The sequence below is a fragment of the Hemibagrus wyckioides genome, linkage group LG08 (genome assembly GCF_019097595.1).
Source record: "Hemibagrus wyckioides isolate EC202008001 linkage group LG08, SWU_Hwy_1.0, whole genome shotgun sequence".
Lineage (NCBI taxonomy): Eukaryota > Metazoa > Chordata > Actinopteri > Siluriformes > Bagridae > Hemibagrus > Hemibagrus wyckioides.
This window is the reverse complement of record NC_080717.1, coordinates 29,144,376-29,166,282: the sequence shown is the minus strand read 5'-3', so window position 1 is coordinate 29,166,282 and position 21,907 is coordinate 29,144,376. Positions and strand designations below refer to the sequence as shown.

The 21,907-nt window shown below is 39.4% G+C and overlaps 3 protein-coding genes across 3 annotated transcripts in view; 2 read left to right on the top strand and 1 right to left on the bottom strand.

Annotated features, from left to right (window-relative positions):
- The first annotated feature begins 160 nt into the window (after nt 1-160).
- nt5dc3 (5'-nucleotidase domain containing 3) lies at nt 161-12,026 on the top strand. Its single transcript, XM_058397189.1, has 14 exons — nt 161-546; nt 1,860-2,044; nt 2,268-2,342; nt 2,413-2,468; nt 2,653-2,743; nt 5,023-5,160; nt 7,235-7,295; nt 7,410-7,512; nt 7,696-7,797; nt 7,901-7,982; nt 8,148-8,234; nt 9,447-9,587; nt 10,025-10,089; nt 10,893-12,026. Exons 1-14 carry the CDS (start codon nt 297-299, stop codon nt 11,152-11,154), a joined length of 1,698 nt encoding a protein of 565 aa, XP_058253172.1. The 5' UTR covers nt 161-296; the 3' UTR covers nt 11,155-12,026.
- Nucleotides 12,027-16,411: 4,385 nt separating this feature from the next.
- Nucleotides 16,412-18,301, top strand: parietopsin. Its single transcript, XM_058396438.1, has 2 exons — nt 16,412-17,866; nt 18,152-18,301. Exons 1-2 carry the CDS (start codon nt 16,412-16,414, stop codon nt 18,299-18,301), a joined length of 1,605 nt encoding a protein of 534 aa, XP_058252421.1.
- Nucleotides 18,302-18,848: 547 nt separating this feature from the next.
- cax2 (cation/H+ exchanger protein 2) overlaps nt 18,849-21,907 on the bottom strand; it is a 16,202-nt gene continuing 13,143 nt past the window's right edge. Inside the window, exon 20 of the mRNA XM_058397852.1 lies at nt 18,849-20,747. Within this exon, the coding sequence (XP_058253835.1) occupies nt 20,674-20,747 (74 nt within the window). The 3' untranslated portion in view covers nt 18,849-20,673. The remainder of the gene's footprint in view (nt 20,748-21,907) is intronic.

Genomic DNA, 21,907 nt, shown 5'->3' with positions numbered 1-21,907 from the left:
GCTTAAGTTAATTCTAAGGAGAATTCTTAAAGAACATTTGGCGTCCTATACAACAGTAAACTGTAAAGCTGTTCTGAAATATTAATATGCAATGACGGTGAAGGACTTTTATAGTGAAATTCAGTTTTGAACGCGAAACCGGAACTTCCGTATGTGGGTTAATGTTTTTAGGAGGAAGGACTTGTGGTGTAAATGAAGAAACCTGGCAACCCAGGAGTCAGGACTGCTTCATACTCATGTAGCTCACGGTAATGTTCTCTGGTTAAAGCGTGTCTTTAGCGGGACAAAGTAGAACAATGCCATCCTTGTCTTTGCCCCTCTCTCACCTGGGCAGGAGCCGGGGCAGTTTCAGAAAGCTGTTTAAACACTGTGAGACTTTCTATTCGGCGTGTGGAGCTTCGGCTGTCAGCTCCAGCGGGGTGACATGTCACCCGGTCCCGGGACACACTCTGTCAGCGGCCGGCATGTGCTCCAGCACCCCGGGGGACAGGGACACGACCGACTGGCTGTGGTCTGTTTACAATGAAACCAAACGGCAAACTAAAGGTCAGACTATATATGTTTATAACAAACCCCGAAATAAACAGACTTTCTACCAGGGCTGTGAGAGAGGATACTTGAAGCCATTTATCACGACATGTGTCCAGATATTTTTGCTCATCGTCACATTGTCCAGTTCTGATAAAAAGCATTCAGATGGCAGGGTTAAGGGTCATTTTCTGCTGCTGATATTATAATAACTCACAAGCTGATTTAAAGTGTGCTGCCTCTCATTTAGACGTGAGATCATTGACATTAAATTGGCAAAGTGGGTGGCTCTGCTTGCCTGTCAGTCAATTCAGGAAGCTCCGCCTCTTGCACAAGACTTTTTAACATTGGGGGTGTGGCTTTTGTAGTAGTTGAAATGTGTGACTCAATAAATATCTTTACCTGGTTTTATTTGTTAATGGTAGTGGAGAAAAAAATTGTCCATGATTAAGCTTTCTACTGATAAACCTTTAAGGGGTGGAGGTGGGGAGGGGCTTCAGGGGGTTTCCTCTGGGTTCTCTGGTTTCCTTCCCCAGTCCAATGGCATGCACTGTAGGGCTGAGTGGGGCATTATTAAATTGTCCATAGTGTGTGTGTGTGTGTGTGTGTGTGTGTGTGAGATTGTGCTATACAATTGGATGGCACCCTGTCGAGGATGTCCCCCGCCTCGTAACCAAGTCTCCTGAGATAGACCCTATGTAGAATACACTTCACAAAAAATGAATGAATTTCCATTAATGCCGTTAAATAATATTTTCAGCTTATGACATTTATATAACACCATATGAAGAGGATGTTTATCACAAAAGTAGAGTACATAAAAATGTGGCTTTAGACAATTCTCTTGCTCTTTTGCTGAGGTACTCAGGTACCTCACTTCTTTATCTCAGCGACAAAGAATAATACAGATTGCTGTTTATTTCTGAGTGTGTGCTTCATTTCTGTCAAATGAACACCATAATATAAGTAAAGACTTGAAGCTATCGACAGTTATGGTATTAATTAGTTGCTAGATGGAATGCTAAATGGTCCCTGGTTTGTGTTAGCACAAAGGTAATTGTTATTAAAGGAAGTAGGATAATATATCACATAAATACAGTTAAATACAATTTCAATTGCAGCAAATAAAGTGTTAGTGTTTTATAAGTAAATATAAATCCCACAGCTGAGATGAGATATTTATAGTGATCTGTTTAACCTGTTTACCTTGATCAAAATAAACTTATTCTCTCTCTCTCATAAAATTATCCCTGTTAGATTTACTGTAGTGACTGAATATGCTTAGCGCGTGTGTGTGTGTGTTTTTGTCTTGCCCTGGTTTTGTGCCTCAGCTTTAATCCCATCCATCTCAAACAACTTTGTGAATCCGGACACCATTTTCGCCAACAACGAGATGAGCTTGCAGGACATCGAGATCTACGGCTTCGACTACGACTACACGCTGGCCTTTTACTCCAGACATCTCCACACTCTGATCTTCAACGTGGCTCGAGATATTCTCATTCAACAGCACAGGGTCAGTACGCAAATATACACAAGTCTAGAATGAATATAATCAATAATAAAAAATTTAACTAATACTTTAAACATTTAAGTGAAAATGTAAAGTTTCTTTAAAGAGCTCTGAATTCAGGTTGTGGTGATGGAGTGCTTGGTCACTGTAGTGGTTACTTTAGCTGGAAATAACTGGTCCAGTGTAACATTTCACCTTATTCTCCTATTTTCCTTGATTGCTCCAGTACCCAGAAGGACTGAAGAACTATAACTACATCCCTAACTTCGTGATTCGGGGACTGCATTATGACGTTCAGAAGGTGTGTAGATGTTCACGGTGTTTCCTGACGGTGTGTATCAGAGTCTGATCATCATCTCTGCTGTTTTCAGGCTTTGCTGATGAAGATAGATGCTTTTCATTACATCCAACTGGGAACAGTTTACAGGTACGCAGCATCCTGAAGAACTATGTAGAACCTGTAAGATTTGGACTGTAGGTTATTTTGCATGTTGGACACGTTGTTTATTATATTAAGGATGTTATTTTTCCAAAACCAACATATGCTAGTGTTTTTTTCCCCTTTGTATTAATTCCATGGGTGTGTGTGTGTGTGTGTGTGCGTCCTGTAGAGGTCTTCACCCTGTCCCAGACAGAGAAGTCATTGCTATGTACGAGGGCTGTCATGTGCCTTTGGAAATCATGAGTGACTTTTATGGCAAGGTTGGTTGATTTATCCACCGTTTTCTTCTGCCCCATGACGTAAACAGCAGTGTCACTAGTCATTCATTTATAGCAGGATGTGGAATCAGACTCTGATGGAGCTTATAAAGGACAACATCAGCATCACTTCCTTAATAGAGGAATGGAAGGAAAGTGACCAAGTTGAAGATGGAGGCTCACCAGAGCTCATAGGCCTCCTTACGTTCACAGTAATAAAGTCGGTCATGTGTTACTTAATATCCAGGAAATTATTTTGTGTACTTAAAAGCTGGCATAGAGCCGAGTCAAAGCCTGAACACGTCACATCATAAAGCATCAGTGTCCGGCTTCATACAGACAGCAGACTGCTTTTGTAGTTGCAATCCTGTGGGAGGTCAGTAAATTAAAGATAAAAAAGATTTTTACATTATTATTTGTAGTAATATTAGTATTAGGTTAAAAGTAGCAGTATTTTCTGAGCTCTAACAACCCACTTTAACTTTAGGTCTTTGTATATAGCACTCAAATTATGTTTGGCCTAGGGTTGTAAGTTCATCCATGAACAGTACGTATTGTTCCTGAACTCTGTAACAAAAAGTTTCCAAAAGTTTTGGGACGTCTGCCTTTACATGCACATGAATGTAATATGGAGTTGTCCCGCCCCTTTGCAGCTATAACAGCTTCAACTCTTCTGGGAAGGCTTTCCACAAGGTTTAGGAGTGTGTTTATGGGATTTTTTGACCATTCCTCTAGAAGCACATTTGTGAGGTCAGGCACTGATGTTGGACGAGAAGGTCTGGCTCACAGTCTCCACTCTAATTCATCCCAAAGGTGTTCTATGGGGTTGAGGTCAGGACTCTGTGCAGGACAGTCAAGTTCCTCCACACCAAACTCACTCATCCATGTCTTTATGGACCTTGCTTTGGTCACTGGTGCACAGTCATGTTGGAACAGGAAGGGGTCATCCCCAAACTGTTCCCACAAAGAGCATGAAATTGTCCAAAATGTCTTGGTATGAAGCTGAAGCATTAAGAGTTCCTTTCACTGGAACTAAGGGGCCGAGTCCAACCCCTGAAAAACAACACCTGAACTCAATGATCTGGAGGGGCGTCCCAAAACGCCCTAATTTTCTATTGTAATTGTTTTTGTAGCAAAAAGTGAATAGAGCCTTTTTTCCCCCAAGGACAGTGTTCCAGTGCCTGATTATAATCTGTTCTTTGAAATCCTGCTACAAAAGCTCTGTTTGCTCAGATGCTGTTGGTCTGAAACCAAGACCTGATGAATTCTGGGGTTTGGCACCTGCATCATCATATCTCCATGACAACAACGCGGGAAGCTTAATACTGGCAATAGAATAATCCCAAACTTTTTTTTGCCCCAACTACTGTAAATCCATGTCTGAGAAAGAAATAATGATGTTCCTGATAATTACAACAGATCAGTCAGTTAATCCTCCCTCATATATTGGAGATGTTTGGTCTCATTATCTTACAGCCTGAGTACAGGAGTTCCTCAGGGGTTACTTCTTAGTCCACTCTTGTTCCCTTTTTATACTTAATTACTGAGCTTATGTACGATATACTGGTTCACCACCTCGGGAGCTGATTGAGACGAACCCCGCGTTAATTAGGCTTATGTGAGGAAATCACATCTAGCAATTATTTCAACATTTTTCGATTAGACTGAGTGTTTCTCTGAGGGAGCTGTTCAGGAAGATAGACAAGGTAAGATGAAAAGGGAAATTAAAAAAAATCAACATTGTGGTGGTGGTGTTCTTTGCAGAGTTCATAGCGACATCCTGTGGGTGACTATCATACAATATAATGTGACACTGCTATCACTGACACTTACAGCAATGTGATGTGAGACTCCTACTATCTTCTGACTTGCAAGAATCAAATTCACAATGTTTGTCTTTGTATTCCAGTCCTTAAAAGTCTTTTCATCACATTATCTATGTATCCTGGTTCAGACTTACACATTCACATGTCAAATCACGTTCTTAATCTTTAGCGCTGTTGGCTTGATCTTTTCTGGGAACTAACTATCATTGTAATGTGAGATCTTAATGCTTCTTCTTTGTGTTTTTATATCAGTTATGTAAAGGAAATATCCTGACATGCTTGCTGATGCGTCAGGTCTAGTGGTGTTCATTACATTTCTTGGACACCATTACTAACAGAAAAGCTAAGAAAATTAGAAATCCTACTCTCTGAACTCTCTACATTTTGCATCGTCAACTATCTCTTGTCTTAATTTCCACATTTGTGTTTCCTCACACTTTGCCCTGTTGTTGACAGAGTTCCCACGGACACACTATGAAACAGTTCATGGACATCTTCTCGCTGCCGGAGATGACCCTGCTGTCCTGCGTCAACGATTACTTCATGAAGCACAACATTGACTATGAGCCTGTGCACCTCTACAAAGACGTCAAGGTCAGAGCAAAAAACATCAAAAGTTACTAGATTATGCTAGGTGAAGTTAAAGGGCTCTGTTAATGACAATAAAAATGATAATGAAAAGATAATGGCTGGAATTAAATTGTGATGTTTGGATTCTGCTGCATGTTTTTTTTAAGCAGTGAAAGCAGTAATATATGTTTTGATTGGCAATTCCTTCTGCAGCGAGGATGAGGGCAGGGGAGGGGAGTGAAGACAGACAGACAGAGAGGCAGACAGACAGACAGACAGACAGATTCATCAGCTTTAGGAGGGAAAAAGTCTAACAGTCTCATGTAGTGTTTTCTAATAATAATAATAATGTAAGATATTGCTGCTGAATTCTTACGTCTGATTGGTCAGAAGGTTTCCAGCTCTATCCGTAGTCCTGAATGTTTTAAATGATATAATTTGAATGATTTAGAAAGGTTTATAATAACGTACTCTTTTTAATGCATTATTGTTTCTATTATAACAACATACACAGAGATCTGTAGGGCAGAAGCTGTAGAAGTTTCTCTGCCAGTCCTGTTTTCTGTAAGTTTTCTTTCATAGACAAGGCTTCGGGAAAGAGGACTGTGCTTTGCTGATTTTAACTCATTAACTTTAGAAAAAAGAGAAGCTGGTCTGTTTATAGCTGATATAACTAAGTGATACAGCAACTAACTTGTTCTATAACCTAAATGTAACTATTAAACAGTTCAGTACCATGACGTGTCATTCATTAACACATAAAACAGTTTAAGCTGTTAGAAAATTGCTGTGGTGTAAAACCTGAGCAGTAAATTATTTAGAGGTCTTGACAGTAACTCTGCTTTGCATCTGACCGCATTGCACCGCCCTGTTGTTGATTATTTTCCTATAACAGCATCCCCCAAGCGTTTTATTCCTTCTTTATTATTATTTAACGTGTTAAAGGCTTAATGTATTTCCAAACCGGCACAGTCTCTGGAAACGCAATGTACTGGTCGTGTCATAGTGTGACAGCATTATTATTTTATTTGTTCATCATCATGTATTATATACATTGATCAGGCATTGTGATGGCTAGACCACTGGATCAGAGCATCTCCCAAACTGCAGCTCTTGTGGGGTGCTCCCAGTCTGCAGTGGTCAGTATCTGGCCCGTGTGATCCGATCCAACAGACAAGCTACTGTTGCTCAAACTGCTGAAGAAGTTAATGCTGGTTCTGGTGGAAAGGGGTCAGAATAGCCGCAGACCGGTCAGGGTGCCCATGCTGACCCCTGTGCAACGCCGAAAGCGTCAACGATGGGCACATGAGCATCAGAGCTGGACCACGGAGCAATGGAAGAAGGTCTGGTCTGATGAATCACGTTTTGTTTTACATCATGTGGTTGGCCGGGTGCGTGTGCGTCTCTTACCTGAGGAACACATGGCACCAGGATGCACTATGGGAAGAAGGCGAGGCAGCGGATGCAGTGTCCTGCTTTGGTCAATGTTCTGCAGGGAAACCTTGGGTCCTGCAGTGTACAGTGTATAGACTGGTATCCGTTTGGTGCAGAGAAAGGAGTTCGGACAACAGAACAAAAATGCAGATTTTTATTTCCAATGAGCTTTCAGTCTCTGGTAAAATGTTACTTAAAAAGTCTTCCAAAAATGGTTAACTCATTCACTATATTGAGTGGTGAAAGAACTGAATTTTGTTGAAAAACCATAATGAAGCTCCACCTTCTCACTGTTTAAATCCCCATCCTTCATTTTCTCTACTCAGAAGCTACTCAGAATTCCATACAGGGTCTCAGCACCATCTGCCCTTCCTACAGGTCAACAATTAATCAACCATGACATTTAGTTGACATAGAGGTCAGCACTCTGTACTCACATAATTGAATTTTGCTTGGGATCCTGGGAAGGCAGCACTGGTGTTTTCTCTTGATGCAGGGATAAGTGCCTAGAAATGTCACTTTTTCTGAAGTAAATAAACGAGAGTGCTCACAGGAGGGTGACTGGCATGGCTACTGTGTCCACTTGGCTTCTTTTGAAGCTCTACACTGGCTCTTTGTTCTCAGCTTTGATATTTTGTGCCTGGTTCATTTTCTGTGTTTCCAGGAGGCCATAAGGGACGTCCACGTGAAGGGAATCATGTATCGAGCCGTGGAGGCAGACATCGGTAAATTCTTTTTTTTACATACATTTAGAAAAGTTCTAATAAATGTCTGAACTAAATATTATATAAATATAATAATGCCAGGATATTATTCACACATGTTTTTTTCTTTTGTAGAGAAGTATATCTGTTATGGCGAACAGACCCATGCTGTTTTAAAAAAGCTTTCAGCAAATGGAAAGAAGATGTTTCTAATCACCAACAGCCCCCTGGATTTCGTGTAAGCATTCACACAGTCTTCACACTTCAGTTAACATTATTCCTGTAAATATACATAAACGAACAAAAGCCATATGCATTTATATAGAAACAACCGGCATATCTGGACTGCTTCATTTATCTGATGCTTGCTGAGGCCAGGCTTCTTAAAACTTTATAAGTTTGTACTTATGTCTTTGTTTAGAGATCGAGGAATGAACTTCATCGTCGGAAAAGACTGGAGGGACCTATTCGATGTCGTCATAGTGCAGGCTGACAAGCCAGGTTTCTTTAACGACCGTAGGAAGTGAGTTCCAGGAAATGCAGCCAATAGTTTAACTGTATGGATTTTTCTGTATGGATTTTTCTTTCCACACACTCAAGCTGTGTTTGTGTGTTTGTCTTTAAAGGCCATTCAGACGAGTTACTGATAAAGGAGTGCTGCTATGGGACAGAATTCACCACCTGGAGAAGGGGCAGATTTATAAACAGGTGCTGGATGCCCTTTGTACGGAATCTAAAAATGGCAGCCCGTTCATGTGTATTCTCTTAGAGCCACTCCTGGCCGGTGTACTCAGAACAGCTATGTCATGACTGCTCTCTGTGTGTTTGTTCGATTTGGTGAATTATTATCTGCATTTCTTTCTTTGTTTCCAGGGAAACCTGTATGAGTTCTTGAGACTCACTGGCTGGAGGGGCTCGAAGGTTTTATATTTCGGAGACCACATCTACAGTGACCTTGCTGTAAGCAACACAAACAGACATACCCACACACAAACTGTGTTAGTACACACACTATAACTAGGCCTAAAGGGTGGGAAAGTATTTCCTTAGTGTTTCCATGTGTGTATTACTGACATTTGCATGCAGCAGAAACAATATCTGTATATTTACAGGTTTACTGAATTGTTTTCATTTAAGTCTACTTCATTTGTGCCCTACTTAAAATATCTGACTGTAAAAACCACATTATCATTTTTAAATAAAACATCCACTGTATTATTAAATATATTAACTCTATATAATAGTAGCTAATTTTCACTATATATTCTATAGATACTGCAAACTTGAGTATCATTGGATACCGTTAACTATCCTTTATTTTATTCTTCAGAAACTACTTTAGCTTTAAGATGATTTGGTTTTTTTTATACGGGAATGCATAAAATGATGTAGGACCTGCACAACCTTTTTTATTTAGCTTAAAGTAAACACACAAAAATCTTGCATTACAAATGTAAATAAATATAATAAATTCTAAAATATAAACATAGTAAAATAAATACATTTTCCCCAAAATTTGATCCACCATTTTTGCTGGTCTCTAATAATAAATATTAAGGGTACTATTAAACATATAAATATCAAATATAGAATTTAAATATTATTAAAAGAATTATACACAAAAAATATTTGTAGAATTATTTATGCTTTAATTATTATAAAAAACATATAATGTATTTTTAATTGATCCATTTTTTTGTAATGGTCAATTTTGTGGTAATGGTCACTTTTAATTTTATTACATTTTTATTACATTTAAAAAATGTTATTTTATTAATCCATTTTAATGTATATTTTTAACAATATATAATGCTATTGTAATGCTGTTCACAGACATACACACACTCATGCTGCCACTGCTGGTCTCTTAACCCTCACCTGCTTAGCTGTATAAAAGCTAAGATATCTGCCATATTCCATAATTGTAACTAACAATAACCTAAGGAATTTTGTCATAAGTGAGTTTGTGTTTCTCTTCTGACTACAGGAACATGAATTCAAATTCTTGCTCTATATAATTACATATTACACACGCTACAGCTAGACTAGTGGCAGATTAGGAGAACTGAGTCACGTATGCAGAGTATGCAGATCTGCCTGGACAAACAGTACAGTACAGTGAGTTCCCAGGACTCTAATTTAGGAAGAAACTGAATGAGTGATGTGTTTCAGGACCTGACCCTGAAGCATGGCTGGAGGACGGGGGCCATCATCCCTGAGCTGCGCAAGGAGATCAAGATCATGAACACGGAGGAATATGTACACGCCATGACATGGCTGCAGAGTCTCACCAACCTGGTGGAACAGATGCAGGTGGGACGTCATGGAGTCTCCGCTCTGTGGGGTTCCTGGAGATTCAGTATTGTTTAAAGGCTGATTGTTGCAATAATTTTCCAGTGACCAATAAAACCAAAGAAACATCATGGGTGCCATTGTCCAATACAGTATGGTGCAGTGTTGTGAGATTACTAATGTAAATGATGGCCTTTTTTGGATATATGCAAATAAATAAGCATTAAAAGATAGAAATGATGATTAGTATGCATAATAAATTAGCCAGAATGTCACAAAAAAACAGCAACCTTCATTCCTGAACTAAATCATGAACTGAACAAAAGTAGATTTTGGGTCAGTCATTCAGGGTCAGTCATACAGGTGGAAGTGACCCTAAGGGTTAACAGTAAGAAGGCATTGTGTGCCTTTAATAGTAAGAATCTATTGAAATTTTTTTCTTACCCTGTGTTTGGTAGGTGCACCGAGACACTGCCTCACAATCTGTGATTCAGCAGTGGATCAGAGAGAGGGAGGACATGAGGTAATTATTTACTTACTTATTCTATATATTTTACATATTCTAGTGTCATTATTTTAGTATTTATTATATTTACTATAATAATATTAATAATTTATGTACTACACATAATATGCAGTATGTAGACATTATATAGTACTGGTAGAAATTTTGACTATTTTCAGTGAATCAGATCATTTGACTCACTAATAGGAGTCGACTCCTAAATGGCTCGTTGACGTGTTTTGTTCTAAACCGGACCATGATTGACACTTTGTGTGATTATTGCTCCGCTTTACAGAACTGGTTCCATGACATTTTTTTCTACTTAAAAATAAATTAATTTAAAAAAAATTGCATTGCAATTCATTAAAACAATTTAGATAATTAAAATCAGTGAGACACTGCACACTACAGTCAACATCCCCGCATTAATGCTGTTGTGCCATTAAGAAGATTCATTTTCTTGTTATCCTGATAACTGATCACCTCCCAATAATGGTACATCTTCAACAAGCAGCAGCGTAGCAGATCTTCTCCGTCACGCTGCCTCATTCCCACTAATGACCATTTACCATTCCCAGTTACTAACAGAACCGATGTTGGAATAAGATTTCCACTGAAGTATTTTGATTACTCTGTAAGAGTGATGGCATCGCATTACACAAAGAGCTCATATACACAAGCCAGCTCGCAGTGTCGCCTCAAAGAGCCGACTCATTTGTGAACAACACATGACTAATAGATTTTATTTGTTTTATTATTTATTTATTTAAATACTGCACCATTTGTTGCATGTGAATAACTACACGGTCTTGATGTCACAGGTCTCAGGCGAAGAACATGTTCAACAGTCAGTTCGGGAGTCTGTTCCGCACCTATCACAACCCGACATATTTCTCCCGCCGCCTCTCGCGCTTTGCGGACATCTACATGGCCTCCCTCAGCTGCTTGCTCAACTACGACCTGCAGCACACCTTCTATCCACGCCGCACACCACTTCAACACGAGGCGCCGTTCTGGCCAGAGCAGTCCGGCACAGGAGCCATTCCTAGTCCCTTCCAGAGCCATAGCGCAGGCTCGGACTAGAGCGGGTGTAATAGTGTGGTGTTATTATACGTTACGAAGCTTTGTTTCATATACAGCAGCACTGAAAGGGTTTAGCACATTGACCAGCCACATGCAAGTGGTTATGGTAATGTTTGATACTGGTGAACCACCAAAGTAGGGATAAAGATTTTACCATTGTATTAAAAAAAAAAAATGAAGGTTTATATGTTCTTCATGCATTAGGTATCTGTTTAGACGCCAGGGCTTCGCTGTACTACAACTAATAATCATAACACATCTGACCTGCCTGTAGTGGGTCATTGTCTCCCAGCTATACATGGCTGTAGTGCTTTAATATTTTAAGATGCTTTTATATTTGCAGCATACTTGATTCTAAGTGTTTGTCTGTTTTGACTGGCTACAAATATTTTTGGATGTTTTCTCCTACTGTGTTATCAAAGTGTAGTGGAGATTTTTTAAATAGGAAAAGCTTCGCAGTGAGGGAGTTGATTTATCTTCACTCTCCCTTGTGTATTTGATATGCAACAATTCTCACACACTGGTAGGAGAAAAATGCATAAAAATAAAAATGTGGATTTACAGACAATCTGTTGAAAGCGGATGAGGCATTGTATGCATTTAAATAGCTTTGTGATGTACGCTGGTTTAGCCTGATGTTTTATAATCAGCCATAACATTAAAACCACCTGTGTAATATCTTTAGTGTCGGTCTCCCAGTCCACCAGTTTTCTTCCCTGGACCACTTTAGGTAGGAACTGATCACTGCAAACTGGGAATTTCCCACAAGACCTGCAGCTTTGGAGTCACTAATTTTTTCACCTCACCTCTCAGTGGTTTTAATGTTCTGGCTGTTAGGTGTATGTAAATAAAGGACTTGAACAGCTCACTGACATTATGTGATGTACATCCATTTGATATTGTATGTGGTTCACAGCAGCCGCTGCTCAGTCGAGTGACCAATATATTGTCACATGTAATTTAATCAGCTTTCAATATTAGGCAATATAAATAATTGTATTGTAATGTATTGAGGAAACATCTTTGCACTGAATTTTCATCCAGACATGACTTAAATCGTTACAGTTCATTATTGTGTCTGTGTGGAAAATTAGTCTTATTAGATGTATTTTTTTACTGAATGGAAAGGGGCTGAAGTAAAAAAATCACCAGGTGAGGCAGTATTCTCTAGCTCTTCTAACTCTGTTGATACTTTACTGTATTTGCTTAGTCCTTTATTCGAGGTCACTTGATTTATTTATTAAATGGTTTCATGGGATATTTGTGTCTTTCTAATTTGAGCATGTTGAACATCAAGTTTACACAACACATTTTAAAACTAGTTTATCTCTAAAGTGAAATTTGTGGGAGCTCTTTTCTTTTAATAAGCTGCACTGAGGCTCACTGTAAGTCAGTTAACCTTTATATCTGATTGCATTTCAGGTAATAAACCCCACAGCTGCTTTATAATTTGCTCATCACAGATTGGAAGACGGCCAGGTTCCCCTTCATCAAATTTAAAAAATCACGATCTCTGCAGTCAGGGAAAAAAAAAGAATAAGTCCTTCAGCGTGAACTAAATAAGGAATAAAACAAAACATAGACTGTATAAATCCCAGGGCGACATGATGACTGCTCTGAAGTGATTATTTTCACAGAACAGTACATCCAAATGGGTTTTATTCATTTTATCACAGCAATTTGTCAACAATTACAATTATGTATTTATTAAAGAATGACATACAGTATCTCACAAAAGTGAGTACACCCCTGACATTTTTGTAAATATTTTATTATATCTTTTCATGTGACAACACTGAAGAAATGACCCTCTGCTCCAATGTACAGTAGTGAGTGTCCAGCCTGTATAACAGTGTAAATCTGCTGTCCCCTCAAAATAACTCAACACACAGACATTAATGTCTAAACCGTTGGCAACAAAAGTGACTCCACCCCTAAGTGGGAATGTCCAAATTGGGCCCAAAGTGTCAATATTTTGTGTGGCCACCATTATTTTCCAGCACTGCCTTAACCCTCTTCAGCATGGAGTTCACCAGAGCTTCACAGGTTGCCACTGGAGTCCTCTTCCACTCCTCCATGATGACATCACAGAGATGGTGGATGTTAGAGACCTTGCGCTCCCCCACCTTCTGTTTGAGGATGCCCCACAGATGCTCAAATAGGGTTTAGGTCTGGAGACGTGCTTGGCCAGTCCATCACCAAGGCAGTGGTGGTCTTGGAGGTGTGTTTGGGGTCGTTATCATGTTGGAATACTGCCCTGTGTCCCAGTCTCCGAAGGGAGGGGATGGTGCTCTGCTTCAGTATGTCACAGTACATGTTGGCATTCATGGTTCCCTCAATGAACTGTAGCTCCCCAGTGCCGGCAGCACTCATGCAGGCCCAGACCAGGACACTCCCACCACCATGCTTGACTGTAGGCAAGACACACTTGTCTTTGTACTCCTCACCTGGCTGCCCCCACACACGCTTGACACCATCTGAACCAAATAAGTTTATCTTGGTCTCATCGGACCACAGGACACGGTTCCAGTAATCCATGTCCTTAGTCTGCTTCTCTTCAGCAAACTGTATGTGGGCTTTCTTGTGCATCATCTTTAGTAGAGGCTTCCTTCTGGGACGACAGCCATGCAGACCAATTTGATGCAGCGTGTGGCGTATGGTCTGAGCACTGACCGGCTGACCCCCCACCTCTTCAACCTCTGCAGCAATGCTGGCAGCACTCATACGTCTATTTCCCAAAGACGACCTCCGGATATGACACTGAGCATGTGCACTCAACTTCTTTGGTGGACCATGGTGAGGCCTGTTCTGAGTAGAACCTGTCCTGTAAAACCGCTGTATGGTCTTGCCCACCGTGCTGCAGCTCAGTTTCAGAGTCTTGGCAATCTTCTTACAGCCTAGGCCATCTTTATGTAGAGCAACAATTCTTTTTTTCAGATCCTCAGAGAGTTCTTTGCCATGAGGTGCCATGTTGAACTTCCAGTGATCAGTATGAGAGAGTGTGAGAGCGATAACACTAAATTTAACACACCTGCTCCCCATTCACACCTGAGACCTTGTAACACTAACGAGTCACATGACACCGGGGAGGGTAAATGGCTAATTGGGTTCAATTTGGACATTTCCACTTAGGGGTGGAGTCACTTTTGTTGCCAACGGTTTAGACATTAATGGCTGTGTGTTGAGTTATTTTGAGGGGACAGCAGATTTACACTGTTATACAGGCTGGACACTCACTACTGTACATTGGAGCAGAGGGTCATTTCTTCAGTGTTGTCACATGAAAAGATATAATAAAATATTTACAAAAATGTCAGGGGTGTACTCACTTTTGTGAGATACTGTATGTCATTCTTTAATAAATACATAATTGTAATTGTTGACAAATTGCTGTGATAAAATGAATAAAACCCATTTGGATGTACTGTTCTGTGAAAATAATCACTTCAGAGCAGTCATCATGTCGCCCTGGGATTTATACAGTCTATGTTTTGTTTTATTCCTTATTTAGTTCATGCTATATATTTCCTTTTATCCATTTACAGTTGTTGAATGTCCAAAAACAACTTAGATCTTGTTATTACTTGTGTTATTGAAGCTTTAAACAGTTGATCTATCAGCAGCCTCTGATTAACCACAAACCCCTCCATAAAGAAGACTTTTCTGTGTTGGGAAATGTAGTACAAGATACAGCTGTACCTCTGATGGTGATAAGGTGTTGGCTAAAAACTCCTTCCAGTGGCCATGTGAACATCAGGACTGGACCTTAGGGCAAAGGAAGAAGGTGGTCTGGTCCAATGAATCACGTTTTCTGAAATGTGAACGTGTGAGTGTGTGTTGCTTACCTGGGGAAGAGATGGCACCAGGATGCGCTATGGGAAGAAGGTAAGCCAGCAGAGGCAGTGTGATGCTCTGAGTAACGTTCTGCTGGGAAGTACACCGCTTCATAGCAACAGCACTCCCTAATGGCAGTGTCTTCATTCAGCAGGATAATGCACCCTGCTGCATCGCAAACATTCTTCAGGAATTGTTTAAGGAACATGAAATTATGCACACCTCAATCCAGCATCTGTGGAGAAGTCCAGACCATGGAGACCCCACCTCACAACTTACAGGACTTAAAGGAACTGCTGCTAACATCTTGGTGTCTCAAACCACAGCACACCTTCGGAGGTCTTGTGGAGTCCAAGACTAGACAGGTCAGGGCTGTTTTGATGGCAAAAGATGGACCTACACAATATTAGGTAGATGGTTTTAATTTGATGTCTGATTGTTGTATATCATTTACCGCAGAACCTATATGTGAAAATCATCTAATATTGTTTTAGGCAAATAATCAAAATAACAAAACAAAACAAAAAAACTAGGAAATAATATCCTCAGACTATCTATCTATCTATCTATCTATCTATCTATCTATCTATCTATCTATCTATCTATCTATCTATCTATCTATCTATCTATCTATCTATCTATCTATCTATCTATCTATCTATCTATCTATCTATGATTATAATTATACACAGCCAATAGACAATACCAAAGGAAAAAATAATAATCTAATCAAAATCACCCCCTCTGTGTGTAATTGGCTGTGCTCCAGGATGGCTTTAAATGTCTGTGTGTTAACGAACTGGCTTTATAAAAACAACAATTCCCTCATGATTGTGCCCTGGCAGGGTGTTAATTGAAAAATGGCCGTATAACGTAAGCAGTGTGGTTGTCATGGAGTTTCAGGGCTAAAACCAAGTTGTTTGCACTTGCAGTTGCTCAAAAGACAGAAGACTCAACTGAAGATGCAACAATGCTTGGAGTTTTCACTTCATGAATACGGCAACAACTGGGATGGATTTAAAAACTGCATGCATAGCACCTACTATCGATTCTATAAAAAATCAATAGGATAATAAGCAACAAGAGATTTAGAAGATTAATTGTGGCGGTATGTTAACTATTATCATGTCATGTGCTTATAATAATATATATGTTTTAAAAGTATTTGCACTTTACAAAAATGGAGTACCCATTAGTGGCACCTTATCTACTAATTTACTTTTACGCTGCAAAATATACTACCAGTGTAAGACTTTTCTTCCCTTAGACCTTTTCTGTGAGAAATATTTTAAAACTGACCAGGCTTCTATCTGAAAAGCCATCTTCACTAGGACCTGTAGTGGATGGCCTCTTTAGGAAAATGAAGGAAATTGTTAATAATCGATAATAGCTGCTATGTCAATGTGCTAAATGCCGTTTGGAAATGATCGGTAATTTCACCAATCCTTGGGAACACGTGAATGAGAACACATGGCAAAATAACATCCATGTGGCCATCCTGGTCACCAACTGTACAGTGCTGCTCGTAACGTTTTTCGTGGGAATCGCGGCCAACCTTTTCGTCACGTATGCTGTGTACCATCAGAAATCCCTCCAGACCTCCACCAATGCGCTCTTGGTTAATCTCGCAGTCATCGACCTGCTGCGATGTGCTACCGACTGTCCGTTGCTCCTGGTTGTTGTCTTGAACGAAAACAACACCAGGGACCTTGGGGACCTTCTCTGTGATGGTCAGGTGATGTCATTTTCCCTCAGCTGCTGTGTCCAGTTGTTCACTCTGGCAAGCATTAGCGCTGAAAGACACCAGGCCATTGCTAATCCATTTAAGACTGCTGAGCGGCGAAAACGGGTTAAGGTGTGGATCCCGCTCACTTGGACTGTGGCCATTGTGGTGTCGGCTCTGTGCGTCATCTTTACAAAAGATTCCTCTGTCTACGTGCGATGTAGAGCTTTGCATTGGGACGCGTTAAAGACATATGGCTCTTTCGGACGTTACGTCTTGTTGCCCGTCTGGTCCGTGTGCTTGGCTCTTATCGTTGGCTTCTATTCCCACATATTCATCCTGGTCAAAGCACACAACAGAAAGATTTTTGACAAAGGCACTTCTGCCCCGACTTACAAAAAAGTGCCTGAAGACAAGAAAAAAGTGCAGGAAGTTGTGGAAACCAAGGTTGCCTTTGTGAATGAACCGGTGGCGGCGAAAGAAATTCATGAATTCACTCAATTCATGAAAGAGGGAAATGATCCAGCACATGGCACAAAGTCATGTAATGGTGACCCGCAGGACCAAAAGACCTTACCAGCTGTTGCTGAAAGTCAGCCTCTTTCTAGGGACACCAAAAAACTAGATGTCAAAACAGAAGAGACTCTTGAACATCCCAACCAGCAAAGTGTGATACTTGTTTCTGAACTGCACCACAACACAGCGGAACTGATAGATCTGGAGAACGATGGTGAGAATCCAGGTGATCTTCCTAAAGATGCTGAGAACCCAAGTTCTGAGCAAGTTCCTCCAGCTGCAACCAACCAACAAACTGTTTCTGACCCACACAACCCTGCGACTGAACCGACAGATCCAAAGAATGGTGAGGAGAACCCAGGTGATCCTCCAGAAGATGACAAGAACCCAAACTCAGAGCAGCAGGCTACTCCAGTAGCAGATGGTGCTCAGGCTGCTTCAGCAGGCCAAACAATGGAGGTGATGGGAGAAGTGTGCATGATGCCATCCTTCGCCAATAAGGAAAGAGGCAGCAAGAAGAAAGAGAGCAAGCTGGCCAAGCGCTCCGGCTACATAATTCTTACTTTCCTAGTCTTCTGGATGCCGTTGATTGGCACAGTGGTCCTGAACACCTTTCTGAACCGAAAACAGATTTGGGAAGTAAGTTTTATGGCTTAATCTGAGTAAAATATAAGCAAACTACCATATAAATCTGATGATTTAATCTGTCTATGAGTTAAATATAAGCAAAGTATCAAGTAAACCTAATGTATAAATGTGTTTAATTTAATCAATTAAATTAAATTAAAATTGTGGTCTAGGGTTAAATATTAGGCAAGATTTAACTAACTTATTTACATCAGTCACAAATTTAAGCCTTTACCCAGATATTTTTTCTGACAGAATTTTTGACACTTATTCCTTTTTAATATTTCTATTTTATAGTTGATCGAGGAGTTTGAAGTTCTTGTAGTCTCCATTTCCTGCATGACATCCCTCACCAACCCGATCATTTACGCAGTGGTGAACCCTCAGTTCCGTACTGAATTCTACAGCCTGAAGGCGAGATGTAAAGCACTGTGCACAAAATCGTAAGACATTTAAAGCTTTGTTGTTGACCAACCATGACAAACTTCCTGACTCTTCAAACCAGAACTGTTTGTTAGGTCGGTGCATTGTAAAACAGGCAGTTCACTCGCTGCAGTGGGAGAACGTGTACAAATCTCAATCCTGTATACTGTAACTTGCAGCGCAAGTGGAACCGAGATTGTTTAAAACTCTGTATCTGAACATTTCTCAATTTTCTGCCGCCAGAGTTCATTGGCGTCATTGCATAAAAAGACACTCTTTTCATGTGCTGCTATCCACGGTGACTATTGGGGAATTTGTTTTGATTTAAAACTGGAAATAAAGTTTTAGAATTTTAAAAACTTGGTTTCTAAGTGTACACAAATTTGTGATCTTGACCATGGTCCGTTATACAATCGGTTTGAAGCACAACTTCAGACGTCTCACCGATGGCTTGTCAGGTTTTATGCAAACTTCTGAAGTCAACAGTTCACCAGAATATTTTGAAAGAAGCACAAAGATTTGGTTGATAATTTGCAATAAGAAATTTATTATTAAAAAATATTGATCTAAATTGTAAATTACAAAACAAAGCCTTTTCCAATACTTTTGAACCTCATTATACAGTTTGCCAATGTACATTAAACACGTGTTAAGGGTCACATTGTTCAAAAACACAGCAGATCTGGAGCACTTTCCTAAACACATTTTTGCAATGCATTTGGTCCAATATTATTTAGAATTTACACACGTAATCATAATTGTAAAAAAGATAAATAAATCAACTTTAAAAAAGGATTCAACCCGGTCAGTTAGTAGCTGTCTAAGACAGTATGTGGCCTAATCATCGTCCACCAGGAGGCTGTTCTTGATCTGGCCAAATGTTGTAACGGTTTTTTTTCCTTCACCAGGAAAGGATCTTGTCTTTAATTCATTATTTTGTCCAGTTGTTTTCGCCTTCCAGGCTTTTGGTTCTTTTCTTTCTTTCTTTTTAAGAATGTACCACATAGCTGATGGGTTTGTTTTGGTTTTTCAGTCCAGTGATGGCTCACTACAGTGGCTTTGGATTTCATATTGAGAGTTAACATTCAACAGATTCCAAATGCAAACAGTCTAGACCTTTAATCTGCTCTCGGGAACAGCTGAGCAGCCAACTGGCCAATTATGTTTGGTCTCTTCTATAAAAATGCTGTATTTTAAGTTCCTATTTATTATACAATTTAAATTCCAACATACTGTGATAGACAGAACAAAAAACAATAACTTTGTCAAGTCCAAATATTTATGGACCTGGCTGTGCCTTCTTCACAAAACAGACTGCTGTGCTAAATTAAATTAAAATGTACTGGAGACTAAATGAGTTATATGTTGGCAATTTCACATGAAAGCACATGGTACATACAGTATACAGTAATTAGTCCAAGGTGTGTAATAAACATATAATGTGATGTAGAGGATATTTTCTATACACAGCCTGAGATCTTACAAAATCTAAAAAATGAAAAATGTAATAGCTCTTACACAATGCCAAAAGCACAGCAAACTACATGAATTCACCTCCAAGAAACACTGCATCATTGTCGATATTCATTTATTAAACTAAAGTTCTTTTAATTGAAAAAGACAAAAATATTGATTCAGTGTGTCATTATTACTGGTGGAATATATTAGACTATGCTAAAAAAAGTATTTTAAAAAAGTACAATAAATAACAAAATATAATATTGTTTTCTTTTTAAATTAGTAGATACGTGTTTGTTTCCCAACACTGCTGTACAGGAGACAGAGAACATATAAAGAGTCAACATCATATTGCTTCAACAGTCATAAGTGCAGACGTTTTTAATCAATAACCAGATTTATAAAAACTTTGTACCATCAGCGGCGTAGTCAAATAAAAAGCTCACACTCTCTCCCTCCCTCTCTCTCTCTCTCCCTCTTACTCTCTCCCTCCCTCCCTCTCTCTCTCTGTCTGTCTGTCTCTCTCTCTCTTTCTCTCTCACACTCTCTCCCTCCCTTCCTCTCTCTCTCTCTCTCCCTCTTACTCTCTCCCTCCCTCCCTCCCTCTCTCTCTCTGTCTGTCTGTCTCTCTCTCTCTCTCTCTCTCTCAATCTGAGTAACACAGATATATTGAGATCTCCAAGGTCTACAGTGTGTATCATACAGAACACTTTAAACCATTAAAGTTCATTGCATTTTAGAAATTAAATATCTCACTAAAAGACTTCAGTAACAACGTAATCAAATAATGGTTAATGGTACCTTTGTGTAATTTTTCATTGTAATTCATATTGTGCATCAATCCAGAATGCAGACATGTGATGATGTGTTACTGCAGAAGCACTTTAAATGTTGATTTAGTAAAGAAACCAACAAACAAGAGCAGGCTAGTGTCCCTATTAACAACCTGCTGGAGAAGGAGCAAAGAAGTAGAGGGCAAGGAGGATGAGATAGACAACCACGAGAGCTGTACCTGAGAGAGAGAGAGAGAGAGAGAGAGACAATATGTTAAGGAATTCACGGTGGTGAAAGGCATAGGATTAATTATTAGACTGGACAGATGTGGGATTATAAATGATTATAAACACCAGAGAGTGTGATTATTATTAACGACCATTCTACAGTCATATACAGTCTACTGGAGCTTGAGATGGCTGTCAAGGCCTGACTGTTTGCATTTGGGTTTGGACATAACAGTTCAAATATAGGAGTTGGCTTCAAATACTGGTTTCTTGCTTACCACCTTTAACAGATGAGGAATTGAGGAAATATTGTCAAACATTATGTGCATGAATTGTACAGAACAGTGTTCAGTCTTATCCAGAACGTGTCAGTGTAGATGCAGGTTTTTATTCTAACCAAGATAAGACCAACAGGTGAACAGGTGGAAAATCAGATGTGTCTCCTGATTGGTTGGAATGATAACCGGACCTTTACGGAAAAGATCCAGGAAACTCCTGAATTAAACTGACCAGTGAGACACGTTCACGCATTTTGGGTGGGCGCCAAATAACAATAGGAGCAATGCTGGTTTCAGAATTTATCATTTATTTATTTACGTATTGCCAAAGGATCTGGAATATATGAAAAACCTTATTTTATCTCATAAAACCAGAACTCTCTCCTTTTCCACTTCCTGCAGTAAATCTCTGGTACTTCATCAGCTTTTACAGCAATATCTCTACACTTATTAATCTGTGACTTTAAAAAAACAAAAAAAGAAGAAGAAATACATAATTGTTATCTGCTAACCCTGTTTCTCACCAGAGCAGCTGATAATCAATATAATGATAAAGGAATGCAGTCGTTTGGTTTGTATGGAGGAATCACAATGAGAATGTCACTGTCCTTTTTATGAAATCATTACAGCGTAATTTCTGTGCAAAGACATGACATTTGACATGTACTGAATATAATCATCTGAATATAATCATCTGAATATAATCATCTGTACTGTATGTGTGTAACGTTACTCACACACAATTACGCATTATAATAAATCATTTCCTAGTACATATTTATTATATGTATTTATGTACATATGTATACATATTATTCTAGTCTGTGAATACACAAAAACGTGTAGAAAAAAATCAAAATACTAAGGATTACTGTTTTATTTCTTTCGTTGTG

Coding starts and splice junctions, on each gene's coding strand:
- parietopsin (XM_058396438.1), top strand. CDS start 16,412: ATGATCGGTAATTTCACCAATCCTTGGGAACACGTGAATGAGAACACA. Junction 17,867..18,151: donor ACCGAAAACAGATTTGGGAA/GTAAGTTTTATG, acceptor TCTATTTTATAG/TTGATCGAGGAGTTTGAAGT.
- nt5dc3 (XM_058397189.1), top strand. CDS start 297: ATGCCATCCTTGTCTTTGCCCCTCTCTCACCTGGGCAGGAGCCGGGGC. Junction 547..1,859: donor AACCAAACGGCAAACTAAAG/GTCAGACTATAT, acceptor TTTGTGCCTCAG/CTTTAATCCCATCCATCTCA. Junction 5,161..7,234: donor ACCTCTACAAAGACGTCAAG/GTCAGAGCAAAA, acceptor CTGTGTTTCCAG/GAGGCCATAAGGGACGTCCA.